General features: G+C 41.2%; 2 protein-coding genes across 6 annotated transcripts in view; one reads left to right on the plus strand and one right to left on the minus strand.

The window, feature by feature from the left end:
• Positions 1-16358, plus strand: part of LIMS2 (LIM zinc finger domain containing 2) — a 32202-nt gene extending 15844 nt beyond the window's left edge. For all 5 annotated transcript variants that reach the window (XM_059479602.1, XM_059479604.1, XM_059479603.1 and 2 more), the window contains exons 5-10: positions 7835-7984; positions 8800-8950; positions 10014-10106; positions 10994-11042; positions 11229-11304; positions 12117-16358. In XM_059479602.1, the coding sequence (XP_059335585.1) occupies positions 7835-7984; positions 8800-8950; positions 10014-10106; positions 10994-11042; positions 11229-11304; positions 12117-12264 (667 nt within the window). In that variant the 3' untranslated portion in view covers positions 12265-16358. The remainder of the gene's footprint in view (positions 1-7834; positions 7985-8799; positions 8951-10013; positions 10107-10993; positions 11043-11228; positions 11305-12116) is intronic.
• On the minus strand, positions 888-1919 carry GPR17 (G protein-coupled receptor 17). The gene has a single exon (XM_059479629.1). It carries the CDS (start codon positions 1917-1919, stop codon positions 888-890), a length of 1032 nt encoding a protein of 343 aa, XP_059335612.1.
• Positions 16359-17007: the final 649 nt, after the last annotated feature.

Consider the following 17007-nt stretch of genomic DNA (forward strand, 5'->3'; position numbering starts at 1 on the left):
TCAGATGGTAAGGAACTCGTTCCCAAAACTTAGCAGAGAGATAGGTGTGTGTGTATCTCTGTAACAATATATTTCACCTGCCACATGATTTCCTGTAATATTTATATCCATAGCATTGAAGCAGTCTTTTAGGAAATATTATTGGAAGCTTGTGTGTTTTTTTTCCCTTTTCATTGTAGCAGGCGTGTTTTGCTGGATGCAGTTTGTATCAGTGAGAATAACAATAATCTCTACTTATCCATAGTGAAGGAGTAGTCTTGCTAGATAAGTCACAAAAAAGAACTGTAAACCATCTTAAAGCTAGGAATCTCTTCTGTCTTAATTCCTGTCCAGACTGGGTTCATTGCTTCATTCTGATTTTTTTTTTCCTGTCACCATTTAGTACCAGTTTTCTCTCTATTACATATAAACACTTTGAATTCAGAAACTTGAACAAGATGTGCAAATGTGGAGGTTTTTTCATCGGGCAGGTCTGTCTCAGGAGTGGATCTCTACTGCTGGAACAATGTGAAATTTTAAATAAGGCTGTATGCATTGTGCAGAGAAAGCACTGAGTGCTTTGGGAATTCAGTTCTTTCAAAGAAAAAAAAAATACATGGGTCCATTTCCCTCATTGTCCCCCTTCCCTATTCCTAAATGCTCAACCCTCAGTTTCAGTTCTTGGAAACCAGAGGATCTGTCCTTCTGTTTGCAGTTTCAGCAACACAAACACATGTGTTCTCTATGGTCAAGGGGTTCTTGTTAATGGCAGCCCCATAAAAACAACAGAACTTCTCTTTTCAGGATGAGTTTGACTCTGGTTGGACTGTCTTGCTGCATATTTGTGCTCTCAGCTGATTTTGGTGGAAGAGAGTGTTCTTAAGATGAAGCACTGATAAGAGTCATGTTCACAGTTCAGATTTAGCACTTAGTGAGCTTTCATTTGTCTTACCCTCATATGTTTGAGGCAACATTATGGTCTTTTTAATGCAGAACAGATTGCACAAAGCCTCACGGAATTTCTCAGCCACAAAAAAATACATGATGGGGTCGAAGGCCCCGTTGAGGCTGGTGAGGCAGGAGGTGACACGGTTGCTGAGGGCCAGCAGACGCTGTGTTTCACAGGAAGCTCTGCTCCCATTGTAGTGGAGAATATAAATGAAGCGATTGACGTGGTAAGGTACAAAGCAAATTAGGAAGATCATCAGGACCATGATGATCATTTTGACAGCTTTTTCCTTTAGGTGTTTCTCAACTCGGTTCCCACTCTTCAGGCTCTGGATGATGAGTAGGTAGCAGGTCACAGTAGTCACAAAGGGGAAGGTGAATGCCACTGCTAAGGACACGAGGGCGTGGCGTGAGGCCTTTTCTCTGTAGAGCTGCAGGCACACAGTTGTGTTTTTCATCTGGACAGTCTGCACACTGAGCAGCAGAGGTGCCATTGCCACCCCAACAACGACCCACAGGAATACACACGTCACGTGGGCATAGCGGGGCCTGCGGAGCTTGATGGACTTCACTGGGTGCACGATGGCCAGGAAACGGTCAACACTGATGCACATCAGGAAGTAAATACTGGCATACATGTTGAGGTAGAAAAGGAAACCTGTGAGTCTGCATGGGATCTCACCAAATGGCCAATGGTTACCAGAAAAATGGTACACCAGCCGGGTGGGGAGTACCAGCACAAAGAACAGGTCAGCCACAGCAAGGTGCATCAGGAAAATGTTGGCAGGTGTGCCTGACTTCTGGTCCCGGATGAAAAGCCAGAGAGCCAGGGCATTGCCAGCAAAAGCCAGGATGAAGTCCAGAAAGTAGAAAATGGCAAAAATCATGTTCTCAAGGTGTGTCTCTTTGCCACATTGCTCTGATGTTTCCAAACTGAAATTTGATTGATTTGAGCAGTTGAAGAGCTGGCTTGAAGCTGCAGGCCCATTCATTTTTCTCCACAGTTCTGCAGAAGAAAAAGCCCTAAATGTGAAAGAATTAAGACGTTATATTACAGAAGAACTGAGATCTGTGCAAAACAAAAAAAAAGACAGACTGAAGAACCCATACATGAAAGTCAGCAATGTCTCCTGTCTGCTAGCATCAGTGTTTGGTATGACAGGTCAGTCTGAATTTAAACATTATATTAGAATTCTGAATACCCTCTGCTCAGCTGAGTTTACCAGAGCAGTGATTCCCATGGAAGGAACCCCAATGAAGAGCTGGCTAGCTGGTGGTGAGCTGGTCTCTAGCCTGTGCTGAGGTCAGTCTTATAACCAGGATGTGAGATGCTTATGTGTCTGGTTAAGAGAAGCAGGAGTGAGTTCTGTATATCTAACTAGAAAGTATTTGCCGTATTTCAATTTGAAAGCCTGATTCAGGACTTTGGAGTTCCTGATGAGTCAGCTTTTCTGAGCACAGGTATTTGTTGTAAGGTGATCTAGCTTAGAATATGTCTTGTTTTTAAAAGAGATAAAAGACAGGTCAAATATTGCTGTTATTTAAAAACCCACAGGGTTCCTGAACTTTTGAGCATTATTTTAGTTTAAAGTCCTGTGTTTAAGGCAAATGCACCCAGTTCCAATGTAGAAGGAAACTTTTCAGCTGGGTAGCAACATCTCATTTGACGCTGAATTGATCCAGAGAAGATTTTAAATAATGCCCATGCTGTCAGTCACCTCTCAAAGTGTGTCATCCTTCAAAAACCTGAGCTCCACTGTGGTTTATCCAGAGCCTTTTCCAAGTAGAAGCTTAGCAAAACTGGTCTTAGCTCTGCCAGTCTCTGTTTGCAATGTCCTGAACAGCATCAACAAGAAGTGTGATAGGATTTTCTGAGCACCTGCCCACGGCTTTTTGTACATTGCTTGTCTGTGGGTGTAGGTAGTAGGGAAATGCAGGTGGTCTGAAGTTCCAGCATTGTCTCTATTACTTGGATTTCTCAGAAGTGTTACAGTCTGTGCAGCAGCACCTCCACTTTGCTCAGTCTTGCCTTTTGTACTGACTGAGCATTTCTCCATAGTATTCAATACATCTTTAAATATATCCATTATGCTTCCAGCTTCCCAACATTGTTCAGATGCCCAAAAATATTTGGATCATAGAGAACTGAAATGGGATTAAGGACAAACAAATATATTGGTAAATGTAAGAAAATTCTAAGGTAATTAATATCTTCAGTTTGGCTGCTGTTACTTTCAGGTGAAGAGAAAACTGGAATAAATGGAGACTAATGTGCTAGATCACTTCTGTTTGGTTCACAGTTGAAGAGACAAAGTCAACAGCAGGGAGACTGGATGAAATTTAAAAAATTTGAAGTTCTGCCTATGGCCACAGAGGGCCCTTCTTACTTCATGCATTGCTTGGATACTCTTCTGAATTTATTACAAGTTGCTAACTTGCCATTACTTGCAATTACATGTGCAAGGAAGACTGTACAGCCCTTTTTGTTCTTATCTGTAAAAATACTTGGGAAATTGTGCTTTTACATACAAAAAGAAAATGCCTCTTTTTTTTTTTTATGAAGGTTACAAGTTTAAAGATGAGACCACAATTTTTTGTTTATATTCTTCATTTGTCCCTTACAAAGTAAATTCTTGGGCCTTGCAGGTTTTAAAGTTTGTATGGGATAGTAACATTGACTCACATACTTGTCCTCCCTGGATGGAATTAGTTTAAATATGTATTTTTCTGTTGCATACCAAAGGAGAAACACATGAGACCATGCCTTTTTACTGGCTGTTAATTTATGATGATGCTTATCACTTCATGTTCTAGCTATTAACCCTTTTTTCATGTCAGGCCCATTGTTTAATTATGCTTTTCATCTGCAAAAGGTGTAAATCAGGTGATCTTTGTGTACACACCTGCTGGGGATAGTATTATGGCTAAACATTGCTCTGTCCATGGTTGTGACACCTGAGCAAGCAGTAAATGCTGGCTTGGAGCAGCTGAGAAAGCAGAAAGCAGGGTTGTCTGATGGAACAGACTGGGATGGCTCTTGTCTTACTGATAATGCTTTAAATCAGTTCCCAAAATGAAAGAATAAGCAGACTTTTCCCTGTTTTCCCTGTTACAAGCTGATTATTGGGAGTTTAACAGCGTGATACACTGAACCAATTAATTTGAATTGCTTTCCTAAGGCAGATCTTGGAAATTCAGATTCAGCTGTGTGTCAGTGCCAGACTTAGAATAGGCAAGACTTCAAAGTTGAGAGCTTTATCCTCACTGATGGCAGCATTGAGTCTGCTGTGGATTTCTATACAGACATGCTTTCAGTGCAAAATGCTGTGGGCTGGAGTAGAAAGGAGCATGTCAGAGCTATCTGGAAGCCCAGTTATGTCAGTGTCAGGAAGAGAGAGGCTTAGAACTAATGATAAAATTGGAATAGATTCAGTCGTTGCAAATGACAGCCTTCACAGGAAAGCTGCTGTTATCTAATTTACTTTTTAGAGCAAGGTGAAGTGAGATTAATTTTGCTTATGTTTTAAGTTAAAATGAAATTTTAATTACAGCTTTAATGGGTTTTTTTTGTAGTTGTAGTTAATGGGTGAAAATAGTGGTGTAGCACTTGAGTAGGTTCAGAAAAAAGCCATCATGTCACTAGAATTAATTGTTGGGCTTATTTTTAGACTTTACATGCTTTCAACAAAATTCTACAACTTTAGAAAAGTAATAATTCTCTGACAGTGTCTTCTTTAGAAGCTGTTGAAAGCCCTTTGCAGTTATTTGCAATTCCACTCCTATTTTCCTTGGGTTTATCCTATAAATTTAAAGTAAATGTGTTTAGTCTTTTTATTTTTACAAACAAATCACTGGGATTCCTATAGTCTGTATAAATGCTAAGAGCAAACTAGAAACCTTCACAAATGACCTATAATGTGTAGTCTGTGTTAAGCTGTATGGTGCAAGAGGCTTTCATTCCACAGACAGAAAACTCCTTTAGGAGTCTGGCTCATTATCCAGTAATTTCTGCTTGGACTGCAGTCTTGATGTTGTGTGAATATTTAGTGATTTATGTATTGCTGAACAGAGCACTGTTCTGGAATGAGCCATTATCCCAGGCCTCCCCGGGCTGAGCTGAAATGGGGGTGTCCCTGCTCATTTGAAATACATGCATGCACACTGACCATATTTCATGCCCTGTTTCTCTTGTGCTCAAAACAGGCAAGAGAACAATCCACAAGGCTGTCAGTGTGGACATAATGCAGTCAGTCTTTCAGCAAATGCTCTGTCTGTCATTAATGAAAGAACTAGCAGGAGAAATCTTTAGCTCATTGAACACAGTTACCTGGCTAGTTTGGAGCTTTTGTTTGCCCACTGACCTGTATGTTAGGGTTTGTGGTAGGTATTAGAAATTCCTGTTCTTGCTCTCAGCTAGAGCAGATTCTGGTTTGTGCATTTTTATGATTATGACTTCAGTGTCTTGTCAAATGAGTATCTCCTATCCTTCACTCAAAGTACTCTTCATTAGAAATAGTCCTTTTCTGACTGAAGTTATTCTCTTGAAAATCACTCTCTGCTGAGCCTGTTTTTCAGCTGAAACACTTGGTTATTGTAAGCATCAAAGCATTGTCAGAGAGCACTAGACATACCACACAACTGGCACAAATGGATATACATTAGATACAAAAGTTTGAAAACCTTTTTTGTTTTGAAGGAGTGACATAAAGACAAGGAAATTATTCTTTGAAGTTTAGAAAATCCTATTCTTAGATTCAGACATTTCCATTATATTCATCCACCTCAGTAGGTGTTCTGCTCCTCACTGGCACCAGCTAAAACTAATGCTATTAGGAAAGCTCATAAAAACCCAAAAAAAGCTCCTACTAACAGAAGTTGTCTCTTACCTCTGTACAATGCCGTCCTGTGGGTGGATTATAGGATCCTTTTAGGAAATGTCTCAACGAACTCCTTCTGATGACGGCAAATTAGAAACAGCAGAGCAAGCAAGATGATTACAAGACAGTGCAAAGTTTCAGAGTTGTTGAGAGCAGAGGGGAGCCCCTCTATATAGTGTCCTCCTTGCTCTGATAGCACATTATCAGCTCAGTCACACAGGAGCAGGGGAGAGGACACCCCAGCACTGAGGAGCAGTCTTCTTCCCAGCTGAGCTCTTGGCACTGGGGCTGCTGCTATAGATATGAGTATCCTGCATGAATATTCCAGTGTTCATGGTGCTTACTGAAGGCTGCTACTGAACCTCCAGCCCTAAACACAGAATCCTTGGAGTCCCCTGATTATTTTAGGAGGGTGGAGAGATGCATTGTTTGGGAGAAATCTAGTATTAACAGACACAACAGGACACTTCAGAATGGGATAATTCCATAGTGGTGGGAAGGGGGAGGGGGAGAGGGTTAGGGAGAGGGGAGGCTGCTATGGTAACAGCTTAGCCTGTCCAGCACTTCCCTTTGCTTCCAAAAGAGAGGGTCTGTGGGAGGGCAGAGAGTTTGTGAGTGGGGTGGGGGTTGATAATGGTTTATCAATGCAAATGGCTGAAGGCATCTCATTCAGCTGAATGAGAGGGGTCTCTTTCAGGACTCTTGCTTCGGGGTCCCCATGTCCAGCCCTGTATAATTACTCTGCATTTGACAGTGCTGAGTAAAATTGATGCCTTTATGCTGAGATGAGCACAGCTGTGTGTTTCCTTATAATGGGGTGCTGTCTGCTTTTTCTGGATTCTGTCTGGGCGGACAGTGCTTCCAGCCCTGGGCAGAGACACTTGCTGACAGAAGGACTCAGATTTGGGGAGAATAATAATGATATTTAGCACTTAGATAGGCACCTGCCAGCTGAGAGTCATAAATAAATGTTTGAGGCCTCACAACAACATGTGTTGTATTCGTGTCCTCATTTCACAGATCTAAGGGTAAATAATTCGCCAGGGCAGAATTTTGGAAGGGGCCCTGTGAAGAACCTGCTAGTTAATCTGTAAATCTGCCCTTTCCATTTGAGCTTTTTCTTTTGTCTGATGTGTTTTGAGAATGACCTGTAAATCTCAGTGAGTGTTTGACATAGTGATACAGTGAAAGGAATGAAGCAGACTTGTTAGTTTTGGGACACAGCAACCCACAGAAGTCATTCTCTGTCATTTTTCTTTTACCATAAATTCTTCCCAGCCCACAGTGTTGCAGCTAGAGGGATAAGTAGTAGGCAACAGCTTCTCCGAGCTCCTAAGTACGGTGATAAAACCAATGGCTTCCATCAGCCTTCACAAGTTTTTTTTATGCCTTTGCCTGAGCTTTTCCACCATAAATTTGGGTTATCTGCCTGTTTAGAAGTGTACTTGTAATGTGTTCAAGAACATGTGCTAGGAATACAGCTGCTTTTACCACATAAAATTCTATGGTTCTTAATTTTCTTTGACTTAGGAGTAAAAGGAATTTGCAGGCAACAAGAGGTCTCTTGTTTTCCCTAGATGTTGAAGACTAAGGAATCCAGCCATAGTAAAAGACATTCAAGCAATGCGCTTTGGTTTGATACATTTTATTCTCTTCTTGACTCCCTCCCAGTGCTGTAATGCCTCTGCTATGGTTGGATCCATTAGTTATAGATAGTGGGTGTTGCCACCTTTCCTTGCCCAGCTGTCACAAAAGATCTGGAGGGTTGGAAAGGATCCCTAGAAGAATGACTGGGTGATACCCCTGATGGCACATAAATCAGTGAATGTTGGAGTAGTTTTTGAAGGAAATACAACTGTGTGACTGCTTTAGACTCATTCTTCTCTGTGAAACTGGACACCAAACTTAATTATGTTTATTCTCACCTCAGAAGACAGTTCTGTTACATAAAGTACTTCCTACAGTATGTATATGTTGTTTTAGGAGAAAGAGTTTTTTAATATTTTCTTTCCTTTACTTTGTTCAACCAGGCACCTGTGCAGGCCATGCCACAACCGTGAAAAAGCCAAGGGACTGGGCAAGTACATTTGTCAGAAGTGCCACTTGATAATTGATGAGCAGCCTCTGATGTTTAGGAATGATTCCTACCATCCAGATCACTTCAACTGCACCCACTGTGGGTATGTTGCCATACTGTAAACTCTGACAAAAAAGGAGAGAGACAAACAGTTGAGTCAGCAGTGCAGGTCTAAACTTTGCTGCCTTCACATTGTTATTGTTGAGCAAATAGAAATTGTGTGAGGAGAAACTGAAATGAGTTTGGAAAAAGTTCAGGAAGTTTAGTTTTATTTTGCCCTTCAATATTCTCTTATTCTAACATAGTTTATAATGAAAGTGAAAATAGTTCCTTGGCATGAATTTATTTGAAAGGCTGTGTGCAGATTATAATAGTAGAGTTTTCCAAAAATAGGAGTTACCAGGCTGTCCAAAATAATTTCACTTTGAATACCTGGATAGAAAAAAAAGATGGCTTGATGAGCTGTGTCAGTCTTGTGTCCATTGCCACGCTGATACCTGTCTGACCTGAGTTACTTGCAATGAAGGCATTTTAACTGGGCACAGTACTGCCCCAGAATGGGAAACAGTGCAAGTAAATGTCTCAGTGCTGAGCACTGCTAGGATGGCTCTTGCACCTGAGCTCTGCCATTCAGAGATACCTCGAGTCTTAGCATGGCTCTGTGAGTGTCCATGTAGGTGCACCTGGTGTGTCTGTGAGTGTCCAGCTGCAGACATGATGGTCTGCAGACCTTCTTGTCTGGCAATCTGAGAAAGCAATTTTAGAAAAATGAGTTGACAATGACTGTATTTCACTAGCTAAAATGACTGTATTTTAGTGTGAACGTTGCCTAAGTTAACTCTGAGTTTAGTGTTGCAGCAGTTGCTCCTGGGCGCTGCAGAGTTCCCCTCAGTGCCCTGAGCCGGGTTTGTGTTGCAGGAAGGAGCTGACGGCCGAGGCGCGGGAGCTGAAGGGGGAGCTCTACTGCCTGCCCTGCCATGACAAGATGGGCATCCCCATCTGCGGCGCCTGCCGCAGGCCCATCGAGGGCCGCGTGGTCAACGCGCTGGGCAAGCAGTGGCACGTCGAGGTGAGGCCTCCTGAACCTGAAACTGCCCCCAGCAGCTCGTCTGGAACAGGGCTGGTGCTGCTGGGAAACTGTAGACATGCAAGGGGTCTGTGATATATGGATTCAGATAAAACCCAATTGCTTATGCTTGGGATTGTCTTCACCTTTTGTGAGTGGATGAGTTACAGCAGGGCATCAGGGTTCCTAAGAAAGCTGTTTTCGCAACTGTAATAACTTAATTTTAAAATTCATAATGATCCTTGCAGAATAGGGCTCACTGAAAAGCAGTTCCTTACTAATAAATGTACATATTTTGTATGATGCACTTAGATATACCCTCTCCAATTTGAGTTACCTGGCACATAACAGTGTTGGAGTTTTTCCTGAAAGCTGAGCAATTCTTGCTTTTTAAGCCTTTTCAGTCCATAGTTTCTATATCTTTCAGCTGAGTCATCACAACTTGCTCTGAATTTTTAGTCATCTTTGTTTCAGTCATTTATGCCTCCTAGGGCTTGACCTGAGAGACAGCCTGCTGCTCATTTGAGGTGTATTCATACCAACTATGTTTATATTCCTGCTTCTCTTCCCTGAAACAAGCAAGATAATAGTCCACAAGTCTATCAGGCTAGACACAAAATGATTGCCCTTCCAGCACGTCTTCCACCTATCCTTAGTACAACTCTTAATCACTATAAATAGACTAAATATCTCCTTTTTTTTTGTTTTTTTTGCTTCTATAAAGATCTTTCTTGTCTGTGCTTCATTAAAGCATTGACATAACAGCTTTAAATGAAAAGAGGTAGATTTAGATTAGAGACTGGGAAGGAATTCTTCCCTGTAAGGCCCTGAGGCCCTGGCACAGGGTGCCCAGAGAAGCTGTGCCTGCCCCATCCCTGAAAGTGTCCAAGGCCAGGTTGGAATCAGATGAGCCTTAAGGTCCCTTCCAACCCAAACCGTTCTGTGATCAAGTGTCATGTATTGAGCTAGGATTTTTTGCCACATTTTTACCTGATGATGGGAAAATTGTTTTGCCTGCCATGAAATGTTGGGTTGTTGTTTTGTTTTTTTTTTTTTTATTTTACAGCATTTTGTTTGTGCCAAGTGTGAGAAGCCATTCTTGGGGCACCGACACTATGAGAAAAAGGGGCTGGCCTATTGTGAGACTCATTATAATCAGGTAAATTCAGCCATCTGTGATGTAGGTATTGTTGTGTCTGGGAAATGCTTTTTCATGTTTTGTATATGCAAAGCTATGCAGATTTTGCATAATCTGAATTTGTAGATGCAATGGAATAATAAGAAATTAGTCAGATTTAACAGAAAAATAATAGTTTTTCTTGGCAGAAAAGTGATGCTGAAAACAGAATAGAAATGTCCTGGGGATACTGATTTTAATTTGTGCCATTGGCAGAAAATCACTGACCATGGGTTGAGATTAAAATCCCTGTGATTTTACTTCTAATGTGTTTCTGTGGGCTTCTTTGATAATTACTTCTTTCTGTGGGCACAAGGCAACTATTGTGTTGTCTAAAACATAAAAAAGTAGATTAATTAAAAAATAAAAAAAAAGCCAGGAAAACCAATCAAACTCTGTTTGTTCTGTGTGATTTGACTGAACAATGTTTTGGTTTGGAATTTTCTTCTGTCAGATAAATAACTCATAAGAGGTAAGTGTTGCTGTTCTGACAGTAGCTGTATTTTAGCAATAGTTCTATTTTGGGGTTTGTAGTTGAGCATCAGGAGATGTTTGTCTACACTAAGCATCATACTCTACCCATCCTTTCTTCTCCACAGGACTTTAAGATCCTCTAACAGTACTAGAGTGTGAGGCATCAACAAAAAAGGTTTTGTAGTGTTTAGTGGTATGAGATCCAAAGGAACATAGGCTATTTGGCAAGTGTATGAGAAGTTATTCAGAAGATTTAAATTGCTATATTTGGGAGCCTCTGGTGTATCTGGGAATTCTTTGATTATTAGTATTTAATGTCCACACCAGCTGTGTGATTTGGGAACCATGAGTAGTCAGCAACATGAGTTTGTATTCTTATTTCTTTTTCTGTGCAGCTCTTTGGAGATGTCTGCTACAACTGCAGCCACGTGATAGAGGGAGATGGTAAGATTTGTTCTCTCCTTGTTTTGGGTTGCTGTCCTTGTTTCATTTGTTAGTGCAGCTGTTGCAGTCCCACAGTTGCAAGACAACAGTGTTTGTTTTCACATCTGGCTTCATTTGAATTTGGATATAAATCTGAATTCAAACAATCCATCAGTTTCCTCTTACTTGGTGCTTTTACTTTTGCAGTGGTGTCAGCTCTTAACAAGGCCTGGTGTGTGAATTGCTTCTCCTGCTCTACCTGCAATGTCAAGCTCACACTGAAGTAAGTCAGTGTTTGTATTTTGGACCATGTGAATGAAATGTTTGCCCCTAAGAAAGGGTATCAGCCTGGAAGAGCCATGAGCCTCTGCCTCTCTGAAGGCCAATATACCTTTCCTCTGTGGGAAGAGGTGCTTAAAATTCCACTGATTTCAGCACTGAAAGAGGGCTGACACTCAGCATCCTCTCTCATTTATTTTCCTTCATTAATCTATTCTGTAAGGAGGTTGGGTAAGAGGGGAGCTCATTCAGCAGTACAGAGGGAAGGCTCTGAACGTTGAGGAACTGCCTGTCCTGAATAACCTGCAGCCTCCATGTCTCCTTAACTGTGGTTGCTCCCCTCAATAACAATATTTGCTATTGCATAGATGATTTTGAAATAAAATACTGTTCTATTTACCTCAAATATCTAGAAGAGGGGCAGAAAAAAAAACAGTCCTACATTTTTCCCTTCTCAGGTTCAAAACTTTATCCTACTCTGCTGGGTTAGCTCCACTGGCCATATGAAGGAGCTCTAATTCATCCCAAAGGGGACCTCTGAAGTGACACTTGTATTCTACAGTAACAAAATTATTATTTTAGACTGCTACATGTAAATACATAGCAAAATTTTGCTCCTTATTTACTTAGTACTAAAGACCTCAGTTCACTGATAAGAGCCCAATCTCTATGCTTGCATCACCAGATGAGGAAATGAGTTGTTTTATAAATGGAATCGAATGCTTGCAACAACACTGATGTAGATGCATGGAAATTTTAATTAGTGAAGCATACAGTTTGCAAATACCATTTGAATAACTTCTCTTTGTGTTAAAGGAATAAATTTGTGGAGTTTGACATGAAGCCTGTGTGCAAGAAATGCTATGAGAAATTCCCTCTGGAGCTGAAGAAACGTCTGAAGAAGTTGTCAGAGCTGGCATCCAAGAAGATCCATCCTAAAGCTTTAGATTTAAACTCTGCTTAAAGCCAACAGGTCTGTCAGTCTCCTGACTGCACTCTCAACACAAGCTGCTGCTCACTGCAGCTGTTGATTACAGAAGCAATTACTAAGAAGTGGAACCAAAGATAAGCACTACCTTCCCCTGCTTCTGGTGATGTCTCTTGCATCTAGACTGTCCCTTTTCCCAAGCAATTGTCTATTAACACTGGCAGGAAGAGGAATGTGAGTTCTGCTTGAGCAGTGCACAGGCTGATTATTAATTTGCCACTAACATTGCATTTTGCCTTTCTGGAGCTATACACAATCTTTCCTTCTTCACTTGAGCTGTACTACTCTTTCCACTCCTCTAGTCCAAGGAATTTGGAAAGAGTGGTTAAATGTAGGGCTGGAAGAAATATCAGGTTTGCTCTTTCTCAATCAGAGTATCAGAATTTTTCTTCTTACTCTGGCTGAAGCAGTTTTTAGGGTTTTTAATATATAGGCAAATAGTTTGAAAGTTGTCATTCTTTACTACATGTGAAAAGTTCTGGTCTTTCTCCAGATTCCTATAGAGAATATATGGGTGCCCTATCCCATATCCCAATCCTTCTGGTTGGTATGTTTACTGGGCAAGCCCAGGAACCAGTAGCTATGGCATCTGCACTGCCCACTTAGGCCCAGTGTTAAGGCAGCTAAGAAGTTTCCTTTGCTGCTTCTGTGCTCAGTACTAGGGAGATTTCAGCTGTCAAGGACATGTGAGCCTCTTCAGAATAGTTGGGCTCTCCTTAAGGAGAAGGTGGCTTTAGGAAACTAAACATTTTATTAGAACTGACACTCATTTTCTCTGTTCTTTACTACTACATGGCTGGTAGAGCTTCTGCTGGGCAATGTCCTGTCCATTGGCATAGCTGATATTTATTGAGGGAGTGTGGCTAGAGCATTGGTTACTCTTCTTCATAAGGAAATTGAATAAATAATGTGGTACCAATTTAAGCACTTCAGTTTTCCCATTCTCACTTTATTTGCCAGCCAAGTATGTGCTTGTTGGTCATGGTCCACAAAGCCCAATTACATGAAGGTGTTTCTAATGTTTACATTTTGTAGCAAATGTGTTATGCAGAAAAACCCATTTTTCTTAAAATTTTTACCCAAATAAGAGTCCCATTCATCTTTCTTTTTGAGACCTGAGTTTACTTAAGGAGAGGATCTCAGACATGATGCTAACATCTCAAGCATATAGTCCTCCTCTGAAAATTTGCCTGTCACCAGTGAGATTTCACTGGTCCTACTGTCTCTGCTACCACATCCCAAGGTGCTGAGAAATTTCCTGGTTTTGGATATTCTCAATACTTCTTTAGAGGGGAGCCATCAACAGTGCTGTCCCTGAGTCCACCTGCACAATGTGAGAAGGTCACTGGGATCTGAGTCTCCCAGAGGTGACCCCCATACTTCCTTGTGCTGAACTAAGCTGAGCAGCTTGAAAATCCCTTCCCATGAACAGTTGTGAGACTCTGCCTGTCCCTTTGCAAGGCTGACAAGTACTGGAGGACTTACTGCCCTTTGCATGATTTAAATTTTGCAAAAAGTGGCTGGTTTAGTCAGTCAGATGAACACAGAAGTTGGGCCAAGACAGCACCCTGCAGCCACAGGTGAATTTGGTAGCAAGAAGTTAAAGCTTCCCCACTTCTTGTGTGTGTTAGCAGCAACTGGATTGGGACAATACCTTAGAACTGTGTTATTGTGCTTGCTGGATCAATACCCATGGAACTGCACCAGGGATAGCAAAGCAGTGGTAGGGATTCCTGGATAAGTGATCAGAATCCCACATGTGAGGCCATCTCATAGAGCTTCAGTGCCTTTGCTAATTCATTTCCCTCAGCTGCTTTGCTTTTTGTTGCTGTAAGTTACCATCATCTTTTAACTGGGTTATGCTGTATCCAATTTAACAATGCTGAGGGGATAGGTCTAATTTTAGCAGTAAACTCTTTCATCTTCTCCTGACCAGTTTGCACTGTAGATTCCAGTAACAGTAGCTGCTTGTGTCACTGCTTTAGGAGAGCATGTGGCTATTCACTGTTCTCTCATCAGCCTTAAAATGGCCTTTTAGTTAAGGGCACAAAGAACAGCATGTCTTTTGGTGCAGTAGTGTGGCCCTGCAAAGACCCTCATTTACAATCAAACCTGTTGTTTGGCATTTTGTCACAGCATAAAACACTTGAATTCTGACCTAGGTGCAGCTCAGCTCTGCATAACATGCAGATTCTTCTCAGCATAAAACATTCCAGTCTGTTGCTCTAATCTCAGTCACAGGCCCTGTGTAATGCTGAATCTGAGCAGCTGTGTATCCCCAGCCTCCTGGGAAGTGGTGGAGGAACACACAGCCACACATTCCTGGTAAATATGGGAGGACTAAGTAACTAGCAGCCAATAGATAATATTCTCTCAGCAGCCACTCACATTCAGCAATGGAAAATGCATGTATGTGAATGGTATTATTTCTGTGCTGCCAGTGAAGTTTAATGGGTGCTTTCGTCTTATCTCATGTTAGAGATTTGGCAGACCTAGAAAGCTTCAGAGTTCTAAGAAGAGGTGATATCATTCTCTTTGATAAGCTGTTCAGTTCTCTAGGATTTGGACTATGTCCTTATCTCTGGGACTTTTTGCAAAATTAGTTATGAACAAAATAATTGTAATCCCTGGTCTCTGTACTAATGGAGGGTGATATTCTCTTAAATTATTAATTTTTCACAATAATTCTTTTTACACTTCTGGTGCCCATAGCCTGCCCAGAGTTAAAGTAGTTTGTTACCAATACATCTTGGTGAGAGTGGAGTTGAAGGAGTAGGAGAAATAACTATAAATGGCCTTTAAAAATGCATCTTCCTCTACTTCTGTCAGTCTACTTTTTTAAAACCAAGTAGAATGTAGTGCAAACTCACAAGTTCTCCCTAGTGCCTTGGTAGGCTGACAGGTTGGGTTTTGTTTTCTTTTTAATTAAGGTGTCAGTAAGAAATAAGCTGCATGCTTTTTTCCATTGCTGTAAATAGACCTGTTGGCCAAATTCTTCCTAAGCATCACACCACTGGAGAGTAGAGATTTATATGAAGGTTGAGCTTGGCTCAGAAATCTACACTTAATAGAAGATGTCTCATACTATACATTTATATTTATACCTAATTCATATTTATACCTAATTAAAATCACTAACACTCACTGAGTACACTTGAAAATGGTTTTGCTTTTAGAAAGCATGGTGTGTGAGGCTTGTTTTCATGGGTATGCTAATCACCTGCAGTGCTTCTTTATGGCTCTAATCCTCTCTCTAGATTTGTGTCCTGGTGTTTTTACAGGAGTCTGTGCAGTGCTGGCAAACGCTGGTCAGCCTTTTGTAGAGAGAATTCCTGATGTACAATGGCTGGTACTAGATGATATGACTGACACTCTTTCAGAAGTGATTGGTTGGGGAAGGAATAGATTGCAGGCAAGCATGTAATAAAGATGGTCCTACTAGCCTGTAAAGCACTGCTAAGTGCTGAGGGTATTAGACTGAGAAAAGAATTAGCAGCTCACTACCTTGGTTCAGGCCTTGATGGGTTCTGCACTGTGTAGAGCTCTCACTTTATCACACATTGTTTGAGCTGTCTAACCAAAGCACATGATTGTAGATTGAAATGCTGTAATACTGTGCCTTTGTATGTTCTTGTATTAAAGTTAACTGTAATACATTTTAAATCTTAACACAAAAAAAAGAAAAAAAATTGTGCAGTGTACAGTTAATGCCATATTTTCAGTGCTTAGCCAGAGCCTGTTGCCCACTCTGAGGAATCCTGGGAATGCTGAAACCTGAGGCACTGTTGTGGTGAATTCAAGTTTTGGACCTGTGCTGCTTCTGTGGTGTTGTGTTGGTTGACGAGGATGTGCAGAAAGGGGTATCATCCTTTTAGTGGCTGTATTGTACAAATTGTGTTGTGTAGGTAATGAGCAGATGGGATACTATGATAATTTACAGGATATAGTGGATATTTGGTTGATTTAGGTTACATGGATCTGGAGCAAACATTCACTTGGTTAAAAAAAAAAAAGACATTGTGGTTGATTTTCTGCAGTCTTTATTTAAAAACAATACAGAAACAATACAATTTGGTGCAAGATTTTTTTTTTTTTTTTTGTACAGGTGAAGTGTTGAACATTTCTCGTCTATAGCTAGTTAGTTAGATCAGACACTGGGTGACAAAACCACTCTGGGTAATTAGACTCCAGCATTTCCATTGCCAGCAATGGACACTACAGCAGGAGCATCTAACTGCTTGCAAAAAGATCAGCTATTCTGACAGGTGTGGCACTCATTTAGATGCACAAAGAGAGTGGGCTCTTCCCTGCCACCATATACAAAACTCCCACCAGCATTTGAATTTTGTGCACACATGTCTGAGGCAACAAGAGATCCATTGTGCATCCATTGGCAAAGTTGACAGATCAGGCAGGGCTGCTTTTCCAGCACTGCCAGTTGTGTCTCAAGGAACTTGGTGTAAATGCTTTAAGACATGTTCTTGTTTCACTGGGAGTGAGGGAGGAGTACTTGATCTGAGGGGGAACAGCTCAGCTTGCTCCCACCATAGTCTGTATCTGCTTTACACACTCGGAGCACACTCTGGTTCCTGTGGCACCAAAGTCATGTTTCTACAAAGCTCTTGGAGATGAACAAGTGCTGAATCAAATTTTACCACTCAAGCTGTCTGCTAAGCAGGAAGCAGAAGAGATCAGGACCAATTAAAGCTATTATTCTTG

This window comes from Ammospiza nelsoni, chromosome 10 (assembly GCF_027579445.1).
Source record: "Ammospiza nelsoni isolate bAmmNel1 chromosome 10, bAmmNel1.pri, whole genome shotgun sequence".
NCBI classification, from domain to species: Eukaryota; Metazoa; Chordata; class Aves; order Passeriformes; family Passerellidae; genus Ammospiza; species Ammospiza nelsoni.